Source organism: Tauraco erythrolophus, chromosome 6 (assembly GCF_009769465.1).
Source record: "Tauraco erythrolophus isolate bTauEry1 chromosome 6, bTauEry1.pri, whole genome shotgun sequence".
NCBI lineage: Eukaryota > Metazoa > Chordata > Aves > Musophagiformes > Musophagidae > Tauraco > Tauraco erythrolophus.
In genome coordinates, this window is record NC_141470.1 from 23,210,925 (window position 1) to 23,230,169 (window position 19,245).

General features: G+C 39.7%; 1 protein-coding gene across 1 annotated transcript in view; it reads left to right on the top strand.

The window, feature by feature from the left end:
- KIAA1549L (KIAA1549 like) overlaps positions 1 to 19,245 on the top strand; it is a 74,383-nt gene that overhangs the window by 42,504 nt on the left and 12,634 nt on the right. Inside the window, exons 13-16 of the mRNA XM_086613696.1 lie at positions 400 to 578; positions 2,206 to 2,423; positions 9,275 to 9,404; positions 14,912 to 15,259. Of these exons, the coding sequence (XP_086469822.1) occupies positions 400 to 578; positions 2,206 to 2,423; positions 9,275 to 9,404; positions 14,912 to 15,259 (875 nt within the window). The remainder of the gene's footprint in view (positions 1 to 399; positions 579 to 2,205; positions 2,424 to 9,274; positions 9,405 to 14,911; positions 15,260 to 19,245) is intronic.

Below are 19,245 nucleotides of genomic sequence, written 5' to 3' on the forward strand. Positions count from 1 at the left end.
TCTTGGGTTAGATCAGATGTAACTATTGATGCCTTGGCATGTGGTGACTTGTGTGTGAATGCATGGAATGTCTTTTCTGTGTGAAACCCAGGAAAAGATGTACTTTGACTTTCATTGTCATTTTTATACAGTTTTCTGTGTCATTCTTTTTCTCTTTTTCCCCCATCTTATCAGTGCAGATTGGAAATCAGCCTTCTTTGGGGGAGCATCAGATAATTATTCGAATAATGTTATCTGTAATGTAATGGGATTTTTTTTCCAGTGTAAATGTCTCCCAGGTCTGCTCCTTGAGTGTACTGAGCACATCATTAACCTAAAGCATGTGCTCACCGAATTTCACCTTGAACATGCCGTAAAAATATCTATGTCTTTATACTGAATAAGTTTGATGTGCTTTAGTGCCTGTAAGCGATGAAGAAGAAGGAGGCATTCTCTTTGATAACATTGCCAAATCTGCCATTGACCCCTTTGACACCTCTTCTGGATCGGTACAGCTGATAGCTATCAAACCTGTGGCACTACCTGCTGTTCACGCTGCATCAGATAGGAGCCAGGAATCTGCCATCATTAATGGAGAGGTAAGGACTGTCTGATAGTGTTTCCAGCTGTTCCTGTTTCCATTCACAGGTGGAACAATCTTAAGCCTGCCAGAGTTGAGGACTGGTAGGAGCTTTTCACTCTGATGCTATATAAAGTCCCATTGGCATTGTGGGCTCTGAGATCTGAGAATTTAAGATCTGCTCTTTCATAATGCACCTATGAGTGCATGCGACCTTGGGAGAGGCAATTTTCTATATTCCTGCCCTCTCAATATCCTTCTCCCCTACCCTATTCGTTTTAAGAAAATGGCTAAGGAAGGCACAGAGTAGACCAAGATCTTTGTCTACGTGAATTCTGTGGCTGAACGTGGAAATGTCCATAGATCATCTGAGTCCCAAGCTGATCTTTCTATACCGAGCAACAGCTCTCATTCAAAGCAAGAAAGGACGCACCAGGACCATGGCTTTGCGCAGTCTGCGCTCCAGCCTGTGCACAGAGGGTGCAGCTTTTTCCTGGGAACAAAGAGGGATGACACAAGCATCCGATCCAGGCGCTGGCCAAAACCCATGCTTTGGCTCCAACACTCGTATAGATTATTCATGGGTTTTATGTAGATTTAATTTAATTTTACAAATGACTAAGGGTTTTGTATGGTTGTTAAACATGAAGGGGACACTCCAGAGAGATGTCTTGTTTCCAAACTTGCGCTGCAACAGTCATCTAAAGATCAGCCAGAATCTCCCTGATGGTGTTTAAAAGCAAGAGGGAGGGCTGCTGCCAGAGACATGGTAAAAGACAGTGTCATTGGGCTTCCCATGTGGGCCTGGATTAGAGCAGTCTGTTGTGCTCCGTTTCGTCCTTGTATTTTAAGCCCTGACATGCCACGTAGTTTCCAAACTCAGAGAAAAGCATCTTTAGATTTCAGCATCAATTTTCTATAAGTCAACAGGATGATTGCAGTGCAATGTGCTCTCTTGTACATACATTTCTTGAAGTTCGTGAGAAGATAGTAGCATTTGACTCTGGAAGCACAAATTCCAAGTAAATTGCTCATTTTCACGTATCTGACAATTTGAAGCAGGAGGGAAATTTTCTCAGTTTAGGAGCATCCATGGGACATGACCTGTATCAGATCAGAGCAAACACCTATTTATTTAAGAATCCTGTCTCTTAACAGCGGCTCGTAACAGATTTGTAAGAAAGCATATAAATAAGAGGAATGTATGATGATATTTCACCAGAATTCTTCCCCAGCCATCAGCAATGACTTATTTAAGGTTTTGTGTAGCCAAGAGTGATGTCCCTATACTTACTGGGCCCTAGAAGAGTTTTCATTGGTGAGTTCTCCCCATGGTGCCCAAAAGCAACCACGGCGCTGGGTCACGACAATTGGCTAACATCACCAGTGTTTTTCTTCAGTGGGTGTATCTGAGTCACTGTTGTGATGGTACATAGTTTTAAGGCTAAAATTATTTAACCATCTGCCAAGCCATAAAAATGCAGCGACTCTGTTCACTTGCAGTTCCTCGCTGCTTACAGATGGCATGGTGTGGTACAAAAAGTGCTCAGTAAAATGACACATGCAGCGCATCAAACACACTCCAACAATACCGTTTGGAAGTAGCCAGCCTAGCACCATCCTTTAAACGTCTTTTTGCCTTTTAGGTGAACAAGGCTTTGAAGCAGAAGTCCGATATAGAACATTACCGCAACAAGCTGCGCTTGAAAGCCAAGAGGAAGGGGTACTACGATTTTCCACAGGTTGATAACAACAAGGGGCTGACAGAGAGAAAAAGGATATATGAAAAAAACCAGAAGGAACTTGACCACATTTTGGATCCAGATGCAGATGTGTCGTCTCCATTCGCTGAGCCTAAGAACAGGTGAGACTTTTTATATGCAGTTCTTCGTCTGAGAGGAAAGTTGATGTCCAGGGGTTGTAGGGAATCAAAGGGGCCGTTCTTAATGAGTCGACTGTTTGCTGTATGGTCAGCTGATCCCTCCTGCTTTATGAAGAATATTCATATAACCCATGGTTATTTATGAAAGTATGTTATCTGGTAAAGCTGCAACATGGTTAAAAGAAAGAAACAGAAAGACAAAAAAATAAGGGGAAGGGACTGTTGCAAGTTCTTATGTCATTTTCCAAGTAAGGTAAATAGAAAAAGCAGTAGTAGTTTTTTTTAGTAATACTGAGAGTGGACTTAACCCAGGAAGTTAGCATCTGAATTAATTCTTTTTCAAAGTTTAGTGGTGCTACTATTTTGTCATTATTTTTATCTTAATATAACTGTTGCAGTAGGCATAAGATAACACAACCGGTACAGTGTCCATGTATTTCAGAAAGTCCTGCAGGGGTGCTATCTGTAAGGATGTGTGTGTACCTGTTATTAGCGACCTTCCTGTACCTTTAATAGAGTCGTAATTTGCTCATCTGTGATGTGAAGCTGACATACTGTATAAAGATACTAATGTTTGATTAACACTTCACTGTCTCGTGAAGATGGCACACCAGTAGTATTCATCTCCCCATTTTAGAAACGAAGAGGGAGTGTGCATGCTGATTCTCCCTGAGCCTGTGGGTGGGTGGGTGGACCTGCTCCGTAGCTGGTGCTCTCTGAAGCACAAGTTGACACATTGAAAGGAGGAGATCGCACCAGTCCTACCCTCAATGGCACAGTGAGCAGTTTCCTCTTCCAGAAGGTGGTGGAGGTGTGAAGGATTGTAAGAGAGTGTGTTTGCCATTGCACCTCGCACCATGAGGGCTCATGTTCTTACTGTGGTCAGGGACCAGCAACAGTTGATCCATGAGAGAAACAGGGATAGCAAAGTACAGTTCCTCTGGAAATGGTCTGATGCCTGGAGGTACAATCTTGCATACCATCTCCTGGAAACTTCAGACCAAGGTTTTCCTATGAGCATAAGTCATGACTTCAATCAAAGCATTGGTGGTGACACAGTCTTTGCATACGACACAACTTCAGCAATTACCCTTGGGGCACAGAGATGAATGTCATGGTTTGATGTGGAGGGGGGGGTGGTTCTGATGGCAGGAGAGGGATTTTGCTCCCTGCGACCTCCCCGGTTTTGGATCCGGGTTAGGCTTAGTTCTGGCCACCGGATCAGACTGCCATCCCCCTCGGGGTTGAGCCAATAGGGCGCCTCTGCGAATTGCCCTATTTAAGTCAGGACAAGGGAACCGGAAAAGGTGCTTCGCCCAGGATCGACCAGAGAAGGGAGGAGGGCACTGCCCCCGCTCCCTGGCTCCCGGCCGGGCGGCTGCCTGCGTCGGGCCGGCGCTGCCCACGGAGGATGGCGGCGGCGGAGCCAGCTGGGGAACTCGGGGGCACCCCACTCCCGGGGTGCCCACTGGGCTGAGTTCACCTGGAGAGGACTGAGATCTGAGAGAAACAGCTGCATCGACAGCAGGTCAGTGAGGATGGAGCGGGAGGAGGTGTGCCGGAGCCGAGTTTCCCCTGCGGCTGATGGTGAGATAGCAGGCTGCCCCCCTGCAACCAGGACGGCCTCGGTGGAGCAGCGACCCACTCGCAGCCCGTGGGGAGAAGATGCCTGAGCCCGAGGATGGTCGTGTTGGGGGCACGGCAAGGCAGAAAGGCATCTGGAGTCTTCGTGACGACCCACGCCGGAGCGAGTGGCTACAGCTCCCTAAGTACCCGAGACAAGCCCACACCGGAGCAATCTGTGGGGAAGGATTGTTTCCAGTGGGCTGGACTCACGTTGGAGAAGTTTGTGGATTTTTCCTCGTGGGTAGGGGATCCATTGGAGCAGGGGAAAAGGGTGTAAGGACTCCTTCTCCTTTAAGAAAGAAGCAGCAGTAACAGCACGGAATGAACTGACCAGCACTCCCCCAGTCCCTGCCCCCTGTGCTGCTGGGGGGAGGAGGTAGAGCCGGGAGGAAAAGGAAGGTGGGGGGGGGAAGGTGTCGGTTTTAAGATCTGGTTTTGTTTCTTTCTGTCCTCTCAAGTAATCGGTTTTTATTTCCCTTTGTCCTTCTAAGTAATCATTAATAAACTGTTTTGCTTTGAGAAAAGCGCTGCCTGTTTTGCCCAGGACCATGGTTGGTGGGTGCTCCCTCTGTTCTTGCCTCAACCCTCAGTCCTTTGGTTTTTTTTTTTTCTCTCCTCTCTACTTTATTGGAGAAGGAGAGACTGTGTGAGTTTTAGTTGCTGGATCAGCCTAAAACCACGACAATGAAAGAGACTGTAATGGGAAATAAAAAAAGCAGTGTTGGCTCAGAATATGGGCAAAAGCTGTGACTAGATGAACTTCTACAGGACTCGAGTTAAATGACTGAGTGATACTACCCTTGATGGGCCGTTTCCCAGGGTTGCACTGGTCAATAAAGAAAAGAGATGCTGACTTAACTGTATATTATGTCCTTGCCCGAGGGTCTGGGGCATCATTTCCTTGTGCAGTTTTCCAGTGAAGGAGGAATAAATTGCTTCAAGAGCACTGAAAAGGTAAGATACTGAACCCTCAGTACACAGGAGTCCCGCTCTGTCTGCGTAGTCTGTCCAGAAGACATAGATGAAACAGTAGAAAGACTGATATGGCTGTGCGCTCTACCTATAGTGAAGAAGTGAGGCATTACTTTGGATATTTATTGTGTCACATGCCATGTAGGAAATGTTTAAAACATTACACATGAAGCTTTAATGCTAGCCATCTGCTTTTTGTTAAATATACTGATGTTTGTTTGTTCATGTGCCAATGTGCCGAAAGGTCCTGGAATACATTTTTTCCTGCGTGTTTTCTAATGTGTTGTGTAAACCTGTCATAGTCTATTTGACGTAGTGATCACTGGCATGATATAAACTGCTTGAAGGCAGGTATACTGCTGTAGAGGAATGATTTCATTGTGTAGCTGAACCATAAAAGGCTGACTGCTGCGTTTGCTTGTTAAATATGTAGTCTGTATCCCTACATAGGAAGGGAGAAGAACCATTTCTGATGCATTTTCTGTAAAGACACAAAATGTTTAGAGAACTTCACAGATGTTGCAGATGTCTGCAAACAAACCAACTCCAAAGTCTATTCTAAAATTTCCATGCTAAGACCTGGAACTGAATTTGGTGTGCTGCAACACACATGACAGCGTTATTGCCTTAATTTCTTTAACTGAAAATAAGATGGCTAAAATGGCATACTGCTAGAGGAAAACCTTGAATAATACTACAAGATAATGTGTGGTTTGGTTATTGATAACTGAATCAACAGAATTGTATTTCTTTAATGAAATAAAATTTCTTTTAAAGCAATCTAGGCTAGCATAAACTTGAAAATAGTTGATTTCTAACTTTTTCTGCTTTGTATAATTGTATCATTATATTTACAGCAATTAAAAACTGAAAAATTCAATTAATTTTTTAAACAATAATATCGCTTGGGAGTAAGTCAAAGATTTTGAAACTTCTAGGGAAAAGATCTATTCCACTCTTTGTTTTGCGTATATTCCACTAATTTAAATCACATTATTACAGTATTTCCAAAATATATGAGGAAAAAAAAGATGCAGTTGATTACATTATTCAAGATCACCTTTACATTTTGGATTTGTTTTAAATTGTATTTAAATAATTTACAAAACGTCGCCACTAAATAACTTGATTTATTCGAGAACAAACAGCTCTGTGTTCTTAGTATCTTTCAATCTTCTTGATTGAAAGTACCATGAAATTCATGTTTTAACACGTTCCAGTTGTGGTCCCAGAAGGCACTTGCTAACCCATTTGAATGCCGGTTGTTAACATTCGTACCTCCTTTCTCATTAGTAAAACTTTCTTAAATGAGCTAATTGGCAATCTCAAGGCAATTTTTAAGAGCCTACTGATGATATGCACTATTCTGGGTTTTTCTTTAATAGTTTGTAATCAGGTCAAGAATCTGCATGTATTAGAGCTGTATATTTGAATCCCTTAGAAAATATATCACAACTGCATCAACTAGTAGCTATTGTAAAACGTATGAAATTTTAGAGACTTTTAGTGTAGGAACATAAGGCTAATCAGATCTGACTATCTTGAACATAACCTAGTTCCCCATGTTTTCTGGGAATACCGGCAGTATAGACTTGGAAGAAACAAGATAAGGCAATTTAATTTATTCAATATTATACTTATAGGGGAAATTTATTCAAAAACCCCTGCTTGTGTTGTGCTTTGGCAGTGCATTTGGGACTTTCAAACATGCATATGGAGATTTGTGATTAAAAGTCACACAGAAGTTTTTGAAAGTTGCCTTAAAATTAAGTACACATGAGTACTTAGTTTAATCAGAAGTGTGAAACTGATATTTTTGTGTCCTACCGTTTTATTCTGTCTGATCATGTAAATGTCTGTCTTTCTGGATTTCTGCAAACCACTTTCTGCTCCTCTAATGTCAAGACAAAAAGTTCTCTTAACCAACTCTGTAGTATCTGAAGAATCATTTCTTCATATCAGTGAATTCATTTGGACTGTATTGTCTTTCCATTTAATTGATGGCTCTTGTGAGGTTAAACCATGAAGTTTTTGTGACTGCTGAATTGAACAGGCAACTTCATGTGATTTCCTCTTATGTCACTTAAAAGCCTAGGACCATTTCTGTCAGTATCTCAAACATTGTAGTAGATCTCTTTGTAGTCAGTCCAGGCAGTCCCAAATTTTTCACTTAACTTTAATACAAGCATTTTTTTTGACCTTCAGTCATATCTTAACACAAGATTGCATTTTCTTTCAGGTTACCTGGCAAGCATAGGAGAATGACAGAAAGTCAAGCAAGTTTTCTCCCTTCAACAGCCCCCTTTCAAATTTCTGCTTTCAACTCTTCTCTGATTCTCACAAACTTATCAATCATGGCTGAAAGGCTGTTGTGCTCTGACTGATGCTTATTGCCTTTGTAACCCCTCCCTAGCTGTAGCCTGAAAATCATCCCACGGCTGTGTTGAACCCCCTACCACAGCAGCAATCTTCTGCAAAGATTTGATTGAAGGGAAAAAAAATGCAAAGTTTTGAACTTGTCTAATGTAAAAACGTACTTGGATGAATGCAATACACTAAGGAAGTTTTTACTTTCTCAGGAACAACTGAGCAAAAAAGTGTTGTGAACGGACAATGTTACTACAACATTACCACTTGGGTAGCTAGCTCCTGAAAACAACCCTGGGAAAACAAGGCATTCATGAATGTTTATGTGAGGTTTAGTTGGGAACTGCTGACTTCATGTGCCAGAGGAAGGGGCAATATATCCCGACAGGTGTGGGTAGTTATCCATCAGATCTAAGTACGGACACTGAAGAAGCAGCTGACTTGAAAATCTGTGATGTTAATATTTTGCACGGAACAGTTGCACAAAGAGCATGACTAGGCAAAGATAACTTCACATTAGGCTTTAACAATGGTGTAATTACTATGTTAATAAATGAAACTGACATAGAATCATAGTATCATAGAATGCTTAGGGTTGGAAGGGACCTCAAAGATCATCTAGTTCCAACCCCCCTGCCATGGGCAGGGACACGCTTCACTACACCAGATTGCTCAAAGTCTCATCCAACCTGGCTTTGAACACTTCCAGGGATGGGGCATCTACAACTTCTCTGGGCAACCTGTTTCGGTGCCTCACCACCCTCAGAGTGGAAAAATTTCTTTCTTATATCCAATCTAAATCTGCCTTCTTTCAGTTTAAAGCCATTGCCCCTTGTCTTATCACTGCACACCCTTGTAAAAAGTCCCTCTCCAGCTTTCCTGTAGGCCCCTTTAAGTACTGAAAGATCATGTCATTATTTGATCTGCCATTGATTTCCAATGGGAAGTTCACTTCTCTGGGATATGCAAGAAAAAAATGGGGTTAGATGTAGCCTCTGTAAAAGATGCATCTTGAGTAAGCATTAAATTCCTGTATCAGGATATGGCAACCACTCCTGAAGAGTTTACATAGAGATATATTCTGTATCTTACAGAGAAATGCTATATTTGTTTTTGTAGTACCAATAACAAGGAAAGAAATGGTTGCATTGGAAAGATTACAGACTGTTTTGGGTGTTGAGCTTACATGCTATCTTTCTTGTAACTTTACTTCCCCTTACTGCTGATCACACAGTGGTGAAAGCTGAGTGCTTAGGGATGCCTTTGTCCCAGCACTGCTCAGAGCTAGGCTGGAAGCAATTTAATCCCAGGGAGTACAGCTCTCTAATAAAGTGGCCAGTTACCAAACTGACGATTTAAAAAACCAGCATCTTGCAAGCAGTTCCCTCACACTCTTGTCCCTCTTCCTATTCGCTTTGCTGGGTGTTTCTTTCTGTGGAGTGTTATTCTGCTTCTCTCTTGTTGCTCAGGATCAGCAACCAAGATCTGCACTCCCCATCTGAGTGTGTGGGAGGTCCTGTTATTTTTTTGATAATAGCATCTATTTCTTTTTTATTAATTATAATCCTATCAGCTGAGATTAAAAGGGTTCTGATATCTTCTTGGGGCATATTTCATGTGATAAGATCATACATATGATGTTCGTGTCTCTTACGTAGCTTTATTTTCTTTAACAGTAAAAAAAAATTAATGATCTTTTAACATTACTGATTTCTAGCACTTCCATGTACATAGAAAGAATATCCTATAATAAAGTGACATTTTTATGAACCTCATCGTTTTAGAATAAAGGTGAGTAATGAGAACTACTGCCTGTCACTTTTTTGTTTTCTTCTCTTTTTACTGTTTTCTTGTTTCATGTTTTCTAGGCAACCGATAAAGAGCTCGGTATACAGAAGCAGGCAGTCTCTGAACAGTCCTAGCCCAGGAGAAACTGAGATGGATCTTCTAGTGACTCGAGAAAGACCTAGACGTGGAATCCGTAACAGTGGATATGATGTAAGTTTATGAGATATATGCAGTAAAATTTGCTTAGCAAAGTCTTAACTTACTCCTAAACCCAGGAAACTATTGATAAGCTACAAGCCAGAATGCCATTGTGTATTTAACATTACAGTACATTGTGTGCACTTGGCATTCTGAAAAAGGCTCAGGATGTTCCGAGCACAGACTCTTTCATGTACTCTCATGTACTCTATAGCTGTATATTGTTTTACAGTCTGAAATGCAAACAAAACATTTTCCCTGGAACTCATTATTTGCCAAAGTATTAAATTTTGGATTTAGATACTTCTTCTAAGTATGCAGCCATTTATATGATACTGAGATTATTTTGACTGCAATTAAAATCCTCTGTTCTGTACCCCTGATGCTGCTGTCTTGATGCAGAAGAATGGACAACTGACTTCTGGGAATTTCACTTAAGTCCAGATGTCAGTGTTTTGTGGAAATCCCCTAGGAACAGATATTGTCCTCTTGCTACATTAGAGCTGGCAGAGTTTCCAATAGGTAAATGTCAAAACCAGCCAGAGGAGATACTGATTTATGGTCCAAGGAATTCATGTGGCCAACACAAGGCAGATCAGTTGCCTTGCTCAGTCTGAACATACACTGGGTGCAAGTTGACACTGCATGCACCCAGAATGAGGATAAAAATAGTCCCCCCGCTGAGGTCCCATAGAATTTTTCAATCCTTCACTGCGTCTACATAATGCTGTAGCTCAGACAGCCTTGAAAAATCAGTCCCTGGGAAAGATCTAAACCATCATGGAAAATAAGGAAGTTCATCTGGTGGTTGTTCCTCCTCTAAATGCTGTAGGTGACAAACCATTTTGTGTGGGGCTTAATTGTCAACTCTCTCAGCTGTCAGGGATGTGTTTTTTAGCAAGGTGAAGGAAGGTACTGAGGCCAGGGGATCTGTTCAGGGAATTTTAAATCTTCTTCAGACTTCTTCAGGGAATGTTATAGGTATCAAATTTCTTAAATGATTTCCTGCGCTTGGATGCTTGCCATCAGATTGCATGGGTCATGCTGTGCCATGTAAATGGGATGATTGGTTCACTGCTTTCTAAGGCATTAGAATACATTGCTCTATCCTGGAAAAAAAGCAGTATAACCTGCTAAAATAGGTTTTACATTTTGCAAATATATATATATATAATTTTTTTTATCCCACTTAAATGTTTCCTTTATTATTGGAGCTTTCTTGGGTAATAAAAACTCTGTCAAGCCAGCCTTCCCTCAGTATCCTGAAAAACATGTTTCAAAGCAAGAGGGTTTGTTTTTTTAATAGGCTAATAAAAGGTAGTTTTTCATAGGTGATATTTTTCTGAAATGAAAGTTGAAAACATTCTGGGAGCAGGCATGGCCTCCTGCTATTAGTTCAAAATTAATATGCCATAAGTAGTTAGCAGAAGAATTTTAAAATATATTTTAACATATTGTGTATGCTACATATAAAACATAATTTAAAGAAAAAATGTTTTAAAACCTCAAAAGTAGTTTAATAAGCATATGCAGATTCTGAAATGTGCTAGAAGTAATTCCAGCTCTGTGGTCTCCACACATCACACGCAAGTTTGCTTTTTGCCTTTCTCTTAAGGCTGCAGCTGGGTGAGCTGTCCAGGGCACAGTCTTTTTTTCCTAATAAGTTATGTAAAATTCCTTTTGCCCAATGTGCTGCAGATTGACTGTAGTGCCCCTCTTCTAACTGTGAATGTATTCTCTGTCTGAAAGCAGAAAAATGCCAGGGGAAAATGGGACAGGATATTGAAATCTAGTTCCCAAGCCTCAGCTTGCAGCGTGGGCTGGTTTCCCTTGCTCCTGTTTGAGGTTCCTCAGAGCTGTGCTGAGCATCTGACAGGCTCTGTCTCCCAGGATACCCACAGCTGGGCACTTAAATCTATATTTAAGCAGGGAATTCATATGGATCTCACCAGTGGTGCAACTAAACACCTCTGTAAATCTGGTCTCTGAAAATGGGTGAAAAAGAGCTCTGAAAAAGGGCTAGTTTGTATGCTGAATCTTGTGTCCTTTCTTTTTTTTATCTAGTGACATCTTGTACTGTTTTTGACATCCACTTTGTCATTCTAAAGGTTCAAATCTTCTCAGTATCCTTCTAACATCTTCCTCCCAGTATGTTATTTAGCAGCAAGTCCCAACAACAAATAGTGAAATTTGTCTTTTATAAACAGGTGTTCAAATTCATGGATCGAACAGCCCATATTATGCTCAAGTCATGAGAGCTGTTACCAGTATGCTCAGGTTATGTGTTGAAGTTTATCTCCTTAACCTTCATAAATGTTTGGGGTTTTTTTGTTTGGTTGGTTGGTTTTTTTTAAGAGATAACAGAGAGATAACTTTTTTATATAAATATAAAAGAGATTACTCTTTTTAAAGAGACTAATATTCCCCAGACTCTTGTAGAAAACTCCTTAAGAACTGCTAGACTCACATGCACAACCTGATCCTGAGAGTTTATGATCTGCCTGATTTTGCCTTGTCCTTTAATTAACAGAGGGAACTAAAAGCTCAGGAATCTGCCATTTCATGCTACTGATTTTTTTTTTTTAATATGGTTCCTCTTTCTAATATTTCAATTGTGGTTTTCTAAAAATATTTAATTCCTTATAATGATTTTTTTTGTGATATTTCTCCGAATCATGGTTCTCTTTCTCAGAGTTAAAAACTGGTCAGGATATGAGGTCAAGAGTTACACATCTGGCCATATAGAATATGTAGCTTTTTGTGTTATTTTAGAGTGTACATTCTACTGCTCGATGTTCTGGGTATATTATTTGCCTTTATAGCATCTTTTATAAATAGGTTCTGTTCAATAATAATCCATCTTTCAATTTTTAAATAATACCAATAGGGTTTAGTATCATCACCTTCATCTAGCAAGTAGATTAAGGAGACTTCATTAACATGTTTATTATGTCCAACATGTTCGCAGACAATTGTGAGTTGAGGAAATGCTATAATGAAGGAGGCTAGAACCTCTAGACTGCTAAAGAGTTTTATACTAGGGCAGAAACTATTTAGGCTGGTTCTGGTGTAAAAACGAAGAAAATTACCTTCTCATACTTATTGAAGAGATCAATATACAAAAGAATTTACTGGTATAATTTTATTGATATAGTTAAATTAACGCAACTCCTCAAAAAGCTTATGGATTAATGTTGACGTGAAGAGATTTACTGATATAGTTGCAGCATCAGAGTTATGCCAGAAGTGTATAAACTCTGTCTCTCAGTACGGGATATTATTTTCCTTCGTGTAATTCCAGTTCCTTGTATTATATAGTAACTGTCTATGAACAATATCTGGATTTTAATAGTGGAAACATTAATGTAAAATGGTGTCTGTTTATGGTACTTAGGTGTTTCAGTTGATATGAAAGCAAATGACAGGCATCAGAAAACGATAGGATGAATTGAAATAAATTTTAAAACTTGAGGAAAAGTAATGCTCACCAGTCTCCTCCAAAATCTTTTGCCAACTTTTATATTGATAAGTTAAAGCTGACAATGTAGACTGCTGATATGCATCCTTTATTCATACTATATATTTTAGACATTCTGTAGAGGTCTAATGGCTTCACCAACGGGCTGTAGTAGACAATGTGATTTATTTCCGTATTGGGTACTAACAGGTCTCTTGTGGGATTCCATTCACTGATGGTTTTACAGTTATAGGGAAATAGTAGAGCCATGGTTAGTAATCATCCATTTGGGACAATATGATTTCAGAGCCTCTTTGGTTTATACATACAAACATTTATACATACAAACCACCATGGTGTTTTATAGTCAGGCTTCTAGAAATTACCTGATTTTTATTTACCCTACCCTCTAACAACACAGGTAACAGTGGAGTCAAAATACAGGAAGAAAATTAAGGCAAACTATTTTAGTTGAAGATTTGCTACAAAGTTTTTCAGTTTTAAGATAACTTTGTGTTGTTACATTTTTCCTCCTCCAATCTGATGTGTGTACTGCTTAGGAAGCCTGAAGTTGAGTTTGTGGTTTTGAATTTGGATAATATACCATGTCACTATAACCATATAAGTTATGGTTGAATTCTAATATGCAAAAGATTAATTATTGTCTCAATTTTATTTTTTGTTACTGTATTTTCATTAAGTATAAAATATAGCTGTAACAGGAGAGAAAACAAATTAAGATCTTTTATTTCAATTTTATGACAGTTTTTAAGCTAACCATGTAACTTTTCTCTGCAGAGCTGATATCAGCAGAAGAAAGTCAGTTTGATATTTTCTTCTGCAGATCAAGAAATATGTACTATGATTGTCCTATTGTATGTATGACCATACATAGCTTGCAAAGGGTTGGGGGCAAAGTTGCTTATCTAGTCAGGTATAGAAAAGCACTATGACATGGGAAAAAAGTATGCCATACTAGGAGCTACAGAGCACTCAAATAATCAGGACAGTGCTGGAATTTTTAATAAGAACATCCTGTTGTATTCTTTGATTTGTGGCTATTTTAAATGCTAACACAATTCTAACCACATGCTATATATAGAAGGTACATATCCTATTCTTCATTCCAGTTATCCTAGCATCTTAAATGCATTTTATTGATAGTTAAAGAATTATAAGGAATCGGTTGCTTTTTCAGGTTGCCTGTTTAAAATATATTTTTTAAAACTATAGGCTGTAAAATTAATCTTACAGAATGTAGATGAAGTTAAATATTTCACTGTCAAGTTCTTACAATATGATGATTTTTTTCTGTCTTGAAGTGACAGGCAAAAAAATCAGAGGAGGGATTTCTGTTTGTGCTTACCTATACAGAAGGAATTACCCTAGGAGTATCTCTTAAGCTGCATGAGTACTATCTGCTCATTAGAGTATGTGCTTCATTCACTGTTCCCACATTAGTTTTGGATAAATTTCTGTGTAATTACTGTTTGATGGCTAGGTGAGATGACCAAGCTGGGTCATGATATTTTCTGCAAGGGCTGGGACCTAGTTTGTGGCATCGTTGTTAGTGGTCCTCACTGAGTTGGAAAGTTCAGGAAAACTCGTAAACTTTAATTCTACTGAAATCCTAACGTGTGAGAACGGACAAAAGAATTTCAGTCCCTGTAGCTGTAACAAGTGGTCCCTTGTAAGAAGTCCTTCATATTGATGGTACTGTTTAGGGAGTCATACTCCTCCTGGCACAGTTGTGCTCCCGTTGATACTAACAACTAAGAAAAGAATTTAAACATTAATTCTAATTGTTTTTAAGTGAACCATTGACAATTTAGTCTGCTACAGAGTGTCTCTGCTATTTTTCGCAGCAAACAATGTAGGACATAAAAGAGTATTATACTCGTCTGCATCATATCACTCCTTTCCAATATGTCATGCGTCTATATTGTCACAATTCCTGACTTTGTATATGTTACATCTGTGTTCGAGAATGTTTTGCGTGAAGCAGCACAAATGCTGCCTTGTAAAGCTTTTTACGTATACATGCTTTTATTCCATCCAACAGACTGAGCCTGAAATTATAGAAGAAACAAATGTTGACCGTGTCAACGAGCCTCGGAGTTACACCAGGTCCCGTCAGGCCAAAGGCCACTCGGAGACCTCAACTTTAAGTTCTCAGCCCTCCATTGATGAGGTTCGACAGCAGATGCATATGCTTTTGGAAGAGGCTTTCAGCCTGGCCTCTGCGGGCCACGGAGGACAGAGCAGGCAGGAGGCGTACAGCTCGGCACCGCACTTGCCCTACTCAGAGGTTGTGACCAGTGCTCCTGGTACCATGACCCGACCTAGAGGGGGGGTACAGTGGGTACCCACATACAGACCAGAAATGTATCAGTACAGTTTACCAAGACCAGTAAGTGAAACTTCTCTTTAGTATACTGTCATACCATAAAGATATTTCTACTGAGACACATTTTTTGAAGAATTAGCCCCGTTTACATGCTTAAAACCAGATGTAAAGCCATGCTTACAGTAAATAAGTATGGGTAGTGGGGTGTATGTATGTATGCTTGCCCATACTCATCTCTTGCAAGAAGACTTGGTGTCTGTTTTAGCAGCAAGGTTGTCTTGTCTAAGTTGTGCTTGAAAGAATGGGCTGCACTAAGCTCCAGGCTGTTCAACAGATCAAGAACTTGCTTGCATGTTCTCCTATATTGAATGCATATTAGGAAGAATTCTGCTATTGTAAAACAGCTATGCACGTAGCTGCATAAGATCCTTTACTGAAGACTATCATTGCAAGAGAGGAAACCAAGTGTTATAATCAGTGACCTGAAATGTGGGCTGTTATTGACAATCTTGCAGTTATAGCTATTGACTTGGGACTCTAGAGATGGTTTAGTTCCACAGGTTTCTTGGTTGACCTTATATAAGTAACTCTTTATCCCTCATTTTCTAGCCTCAAATTGCAGCTGAAGCGTCCTTACCTCACAGAAGCAATAAATGAATTCAGAACTGAAATCCATGGGTGGAAATTTTTAATGAAGTTTTGTAGGTATATAGACAGCAGTCGCAGTAGTACTGTGCACACCCTTGACATGTGAAACTACCTCTGAATTCCCACATATGGTATTGTGAAACTCAACAAAATATTTTCCTCGTGTGTCCGGTACAAATCTAAACCAGAGATGATTGCTTTCAGATGAGAAATAGCTCATCTATCAATATGAGTATGAAAAGTTGTTCATTTTAAGGCTTTTTTTTTTTGTCAGAAATAAATATTTTTGTGAAAGAATGCATTTCAAATTGAGTTCCTTACTCTGGCTAGAATAAGACAATAATGCAGAAAAATGTCCTCAGTTCAAAATAACGGTTACTGTGACTTCCTTCCATGACAATAAAAAAAATACATTAAGGAATGCTGCTTCTGAACTATTCTGAACATATTTGAAAGCCAATGACACTGCCTGCAAAGGTTCAGGCCGATGCTATTTAAATCATGCTAAAGGTTATTTCTGGCACTTTGAAGTTGGTCCGATGAACTTCATACAGCATATAATCATATTGTATGGTTAGAATTCGATTACAAGCTTAAGAGACAACTAATGGGTAGTCAAATTACTTTGACACTTGAGAGAGTCCTTCTAAAATGAAATTAAAAATAGTATATGGCAACAGATTTTTAAAAAATGTAATAGGCATACTTTTTTTAGTGAATGCTTCACTATTTTCTTTCTAAGACTTACTACTCTTCTAAATCATTTGCATGTTTAGGACCTTTAAGCATTTGCTTATCTTTCTGGTGTTTTGAAGATAGTGTTAAAAAGTTCCCTGAAGATACTTGGTCACCACACATTAGGATAATCAGGCTCCTGGAGTTTGGATAAGGGCTGCTAATTCATAGTTTTCTGCGAATTAGTTTCACAAATATGAGCTCTACTTTAACTGAGCCATTTACTGGTCCGCTCTCAAATGAGGACGGAGGATTGGAATTGAAAATATCCAGCTGAGACACATATGGGAAGTGACCTGTGGGTAGGAAAAACATGCAAGAATTACTGCTCTCAGCATCTTAGCAGCTGTTTGGCTGCCCACAATACCTCCACTCAGCGGCTCTGGGGAGATGCTGCCAAGAGGAGTGCTTGGGAGTGGGTTGGCTGACAGGCAGGGAAGGTGTCCGAGCTGAGTGAGCAGCCTCCAGCAGCTCTGGGGGATGAGAAGTACCCCAGCACTGCAATGTTTGTTATACAGAGAAGGATGTTACTTCTGCAACTCAAGAGTTATTTATTTTTACCCTTTCTTAAAATTCAGTTCTTTGTGGCAATTAAAAGTTCACATTAACCATGCTATTATAATTTGAAATCTGTATTCAAGAGTGTTTTGCCTGCTTAGATGGAACAATGGCAGACATTGGCATTACCGTTGGGTCTCTAAATACAATGCAGGTATAAAGGTCTTCAGCCCATCACTCTCTCCTGAGATCTACCTCTTAGCAGTCCAATTACAGTAGGACTAAACTTTTTACAAGATCTCAAAAACTTTACGGTAACTTGAGTGCATCTTTAGGTTTTATTATTGCAAAGGCATTTCAGAGATGCTAAAAGTGCTGCATAAGGTTTCTAGCACAGATATTCTCTACCTTTATAAAGCACAAATTGTAAGCAGATTAAGGCAAAACAGTGAAAATCTGCATGCAAATCTCCACCTCAGTGTTTCCCTCTGTGCTGTATACTTTGAAGGGACCAGAACCACCCTTCATGTCTATGTTTCTTCAGGTCGTCTCCAAGTTACAGATCTTGGATTTTTTTTATTTTTTTTTTTTTCAGTTAACTTCTTGGTTAGTCAGAATCACAGAATGTTAGGGATTGGAAGGGACCTCAAAGGATCATCTAGTCCAATCACCCGGCCGGAGCAGGACCACTTAGATTAGATCCCATCATCAAACAGTTGTGTATCTCTCCAGGGCATCCATCTTTCTTCTTTTTCCTTTTCTTTTCCATTTTGAGACCTTCTGTGTTTATTTTCACATGATGGCATTAATACCTAAATTATCTGTAACTCTTGTGAGGGAATACCTGTCTGTCAAGCTGGTCATGGCTGATCTGTGATAACAGAATTCCCTCATCTTGGACTCTCTCTGGCAGAGAAAATCTAGGAAAATTCAAACTCTTAGTGTTGTTCTGGAGCCTCCAAAAATGAGATGAGTAACACTTGGCTGGGTCCTTGTCTTCCAGCTGGTGTACTACAGACCAGAAGATGGAGTTATAGCATTGAGTGTATAACAGAAGCCCAACCGCCAGCATTGTGCCTCAGCAGACCATGTTACTGCTTGGGAACTTGCACAGCTTAGTTAAGCAGTGAGCTACAGTCAGGGGAAAAAAAACTCTTTATTACAGGGCTGGACTGGTTCCCATCTCTCTTCTTTCATGCTCTAGAAAGAGGAGTGAGAGGAACAGAGCTCTTGGTGAGAGCTAGCACCTTACAACAGGCACTGATGGACAGACATATAGGCTGAGTGACTGGTAATGTTTCCAAGTCCTCAGAGCTGCTCTTCGTTCAACAGAGGTAAAGTGGGAATATTTTACCAAAGTTCAGCTCCTTTCAGTAACAGTTACTAAACTAAATATAAAACAGGACAGCTAGCAAAGTAAAATCAAATCCAGCTGAAATCAGTAACTTTGCATTGTTCCTGGATTGCAATTTAATAATCAAATTAGTTAAATCATTCAATGAGTAAACAAAGACACTGCCCTTTTATTTCTATGGTGGGATAAATATTTCTGTTATTAGAAGGCAACATTGAATAATTTCACCCAAGACAAATAAATCTAAGTTGGAGGCGGTAAAAATATTTTGACGCTGTGACCAGTCAAATGTAGCTTTAAAGCTAACTGCAAGGTTTCTCCGTTAACCTTCAGTTATTGTGTGCTGGTTTAACTTTTCTTTCCTGCATCCTGACAGGTGATACCTTAGACTTTTGTCTGATCAGCACTGTTTCGCTTTTTAAATTGTCAGTGTTTTAGCCACAACAGACTCCTTCACTGGCACTTCTTCCTGAAAGGGTGGCGTGAGGTCTGCAGGCTGGTACCTGTGCAGCATGTCCTGAATCTCAAATTTGATTAATTTTGCCAGTGATTATTATAGCTTTTGTATCATACAAGTCCTTGGTTTTCAACACAATAGAGTTTGGAATCCATCCAGAATGTTTCTCTTTTTAAGGTGTGGTGGGGTTTTTTTATGAACAATGAAAGTGATGCAACATTTGTAAAGGATAAACTCATTTTGAAGAATAAAATGAGGCAAATATTCTGTGGAATCAGCATCTTCATACATGCTAGGGTGGTGGTGGTTTTTTTCTGATTGTATTTGCAAGAGTATACAAATTTCAGTGAAGTGACT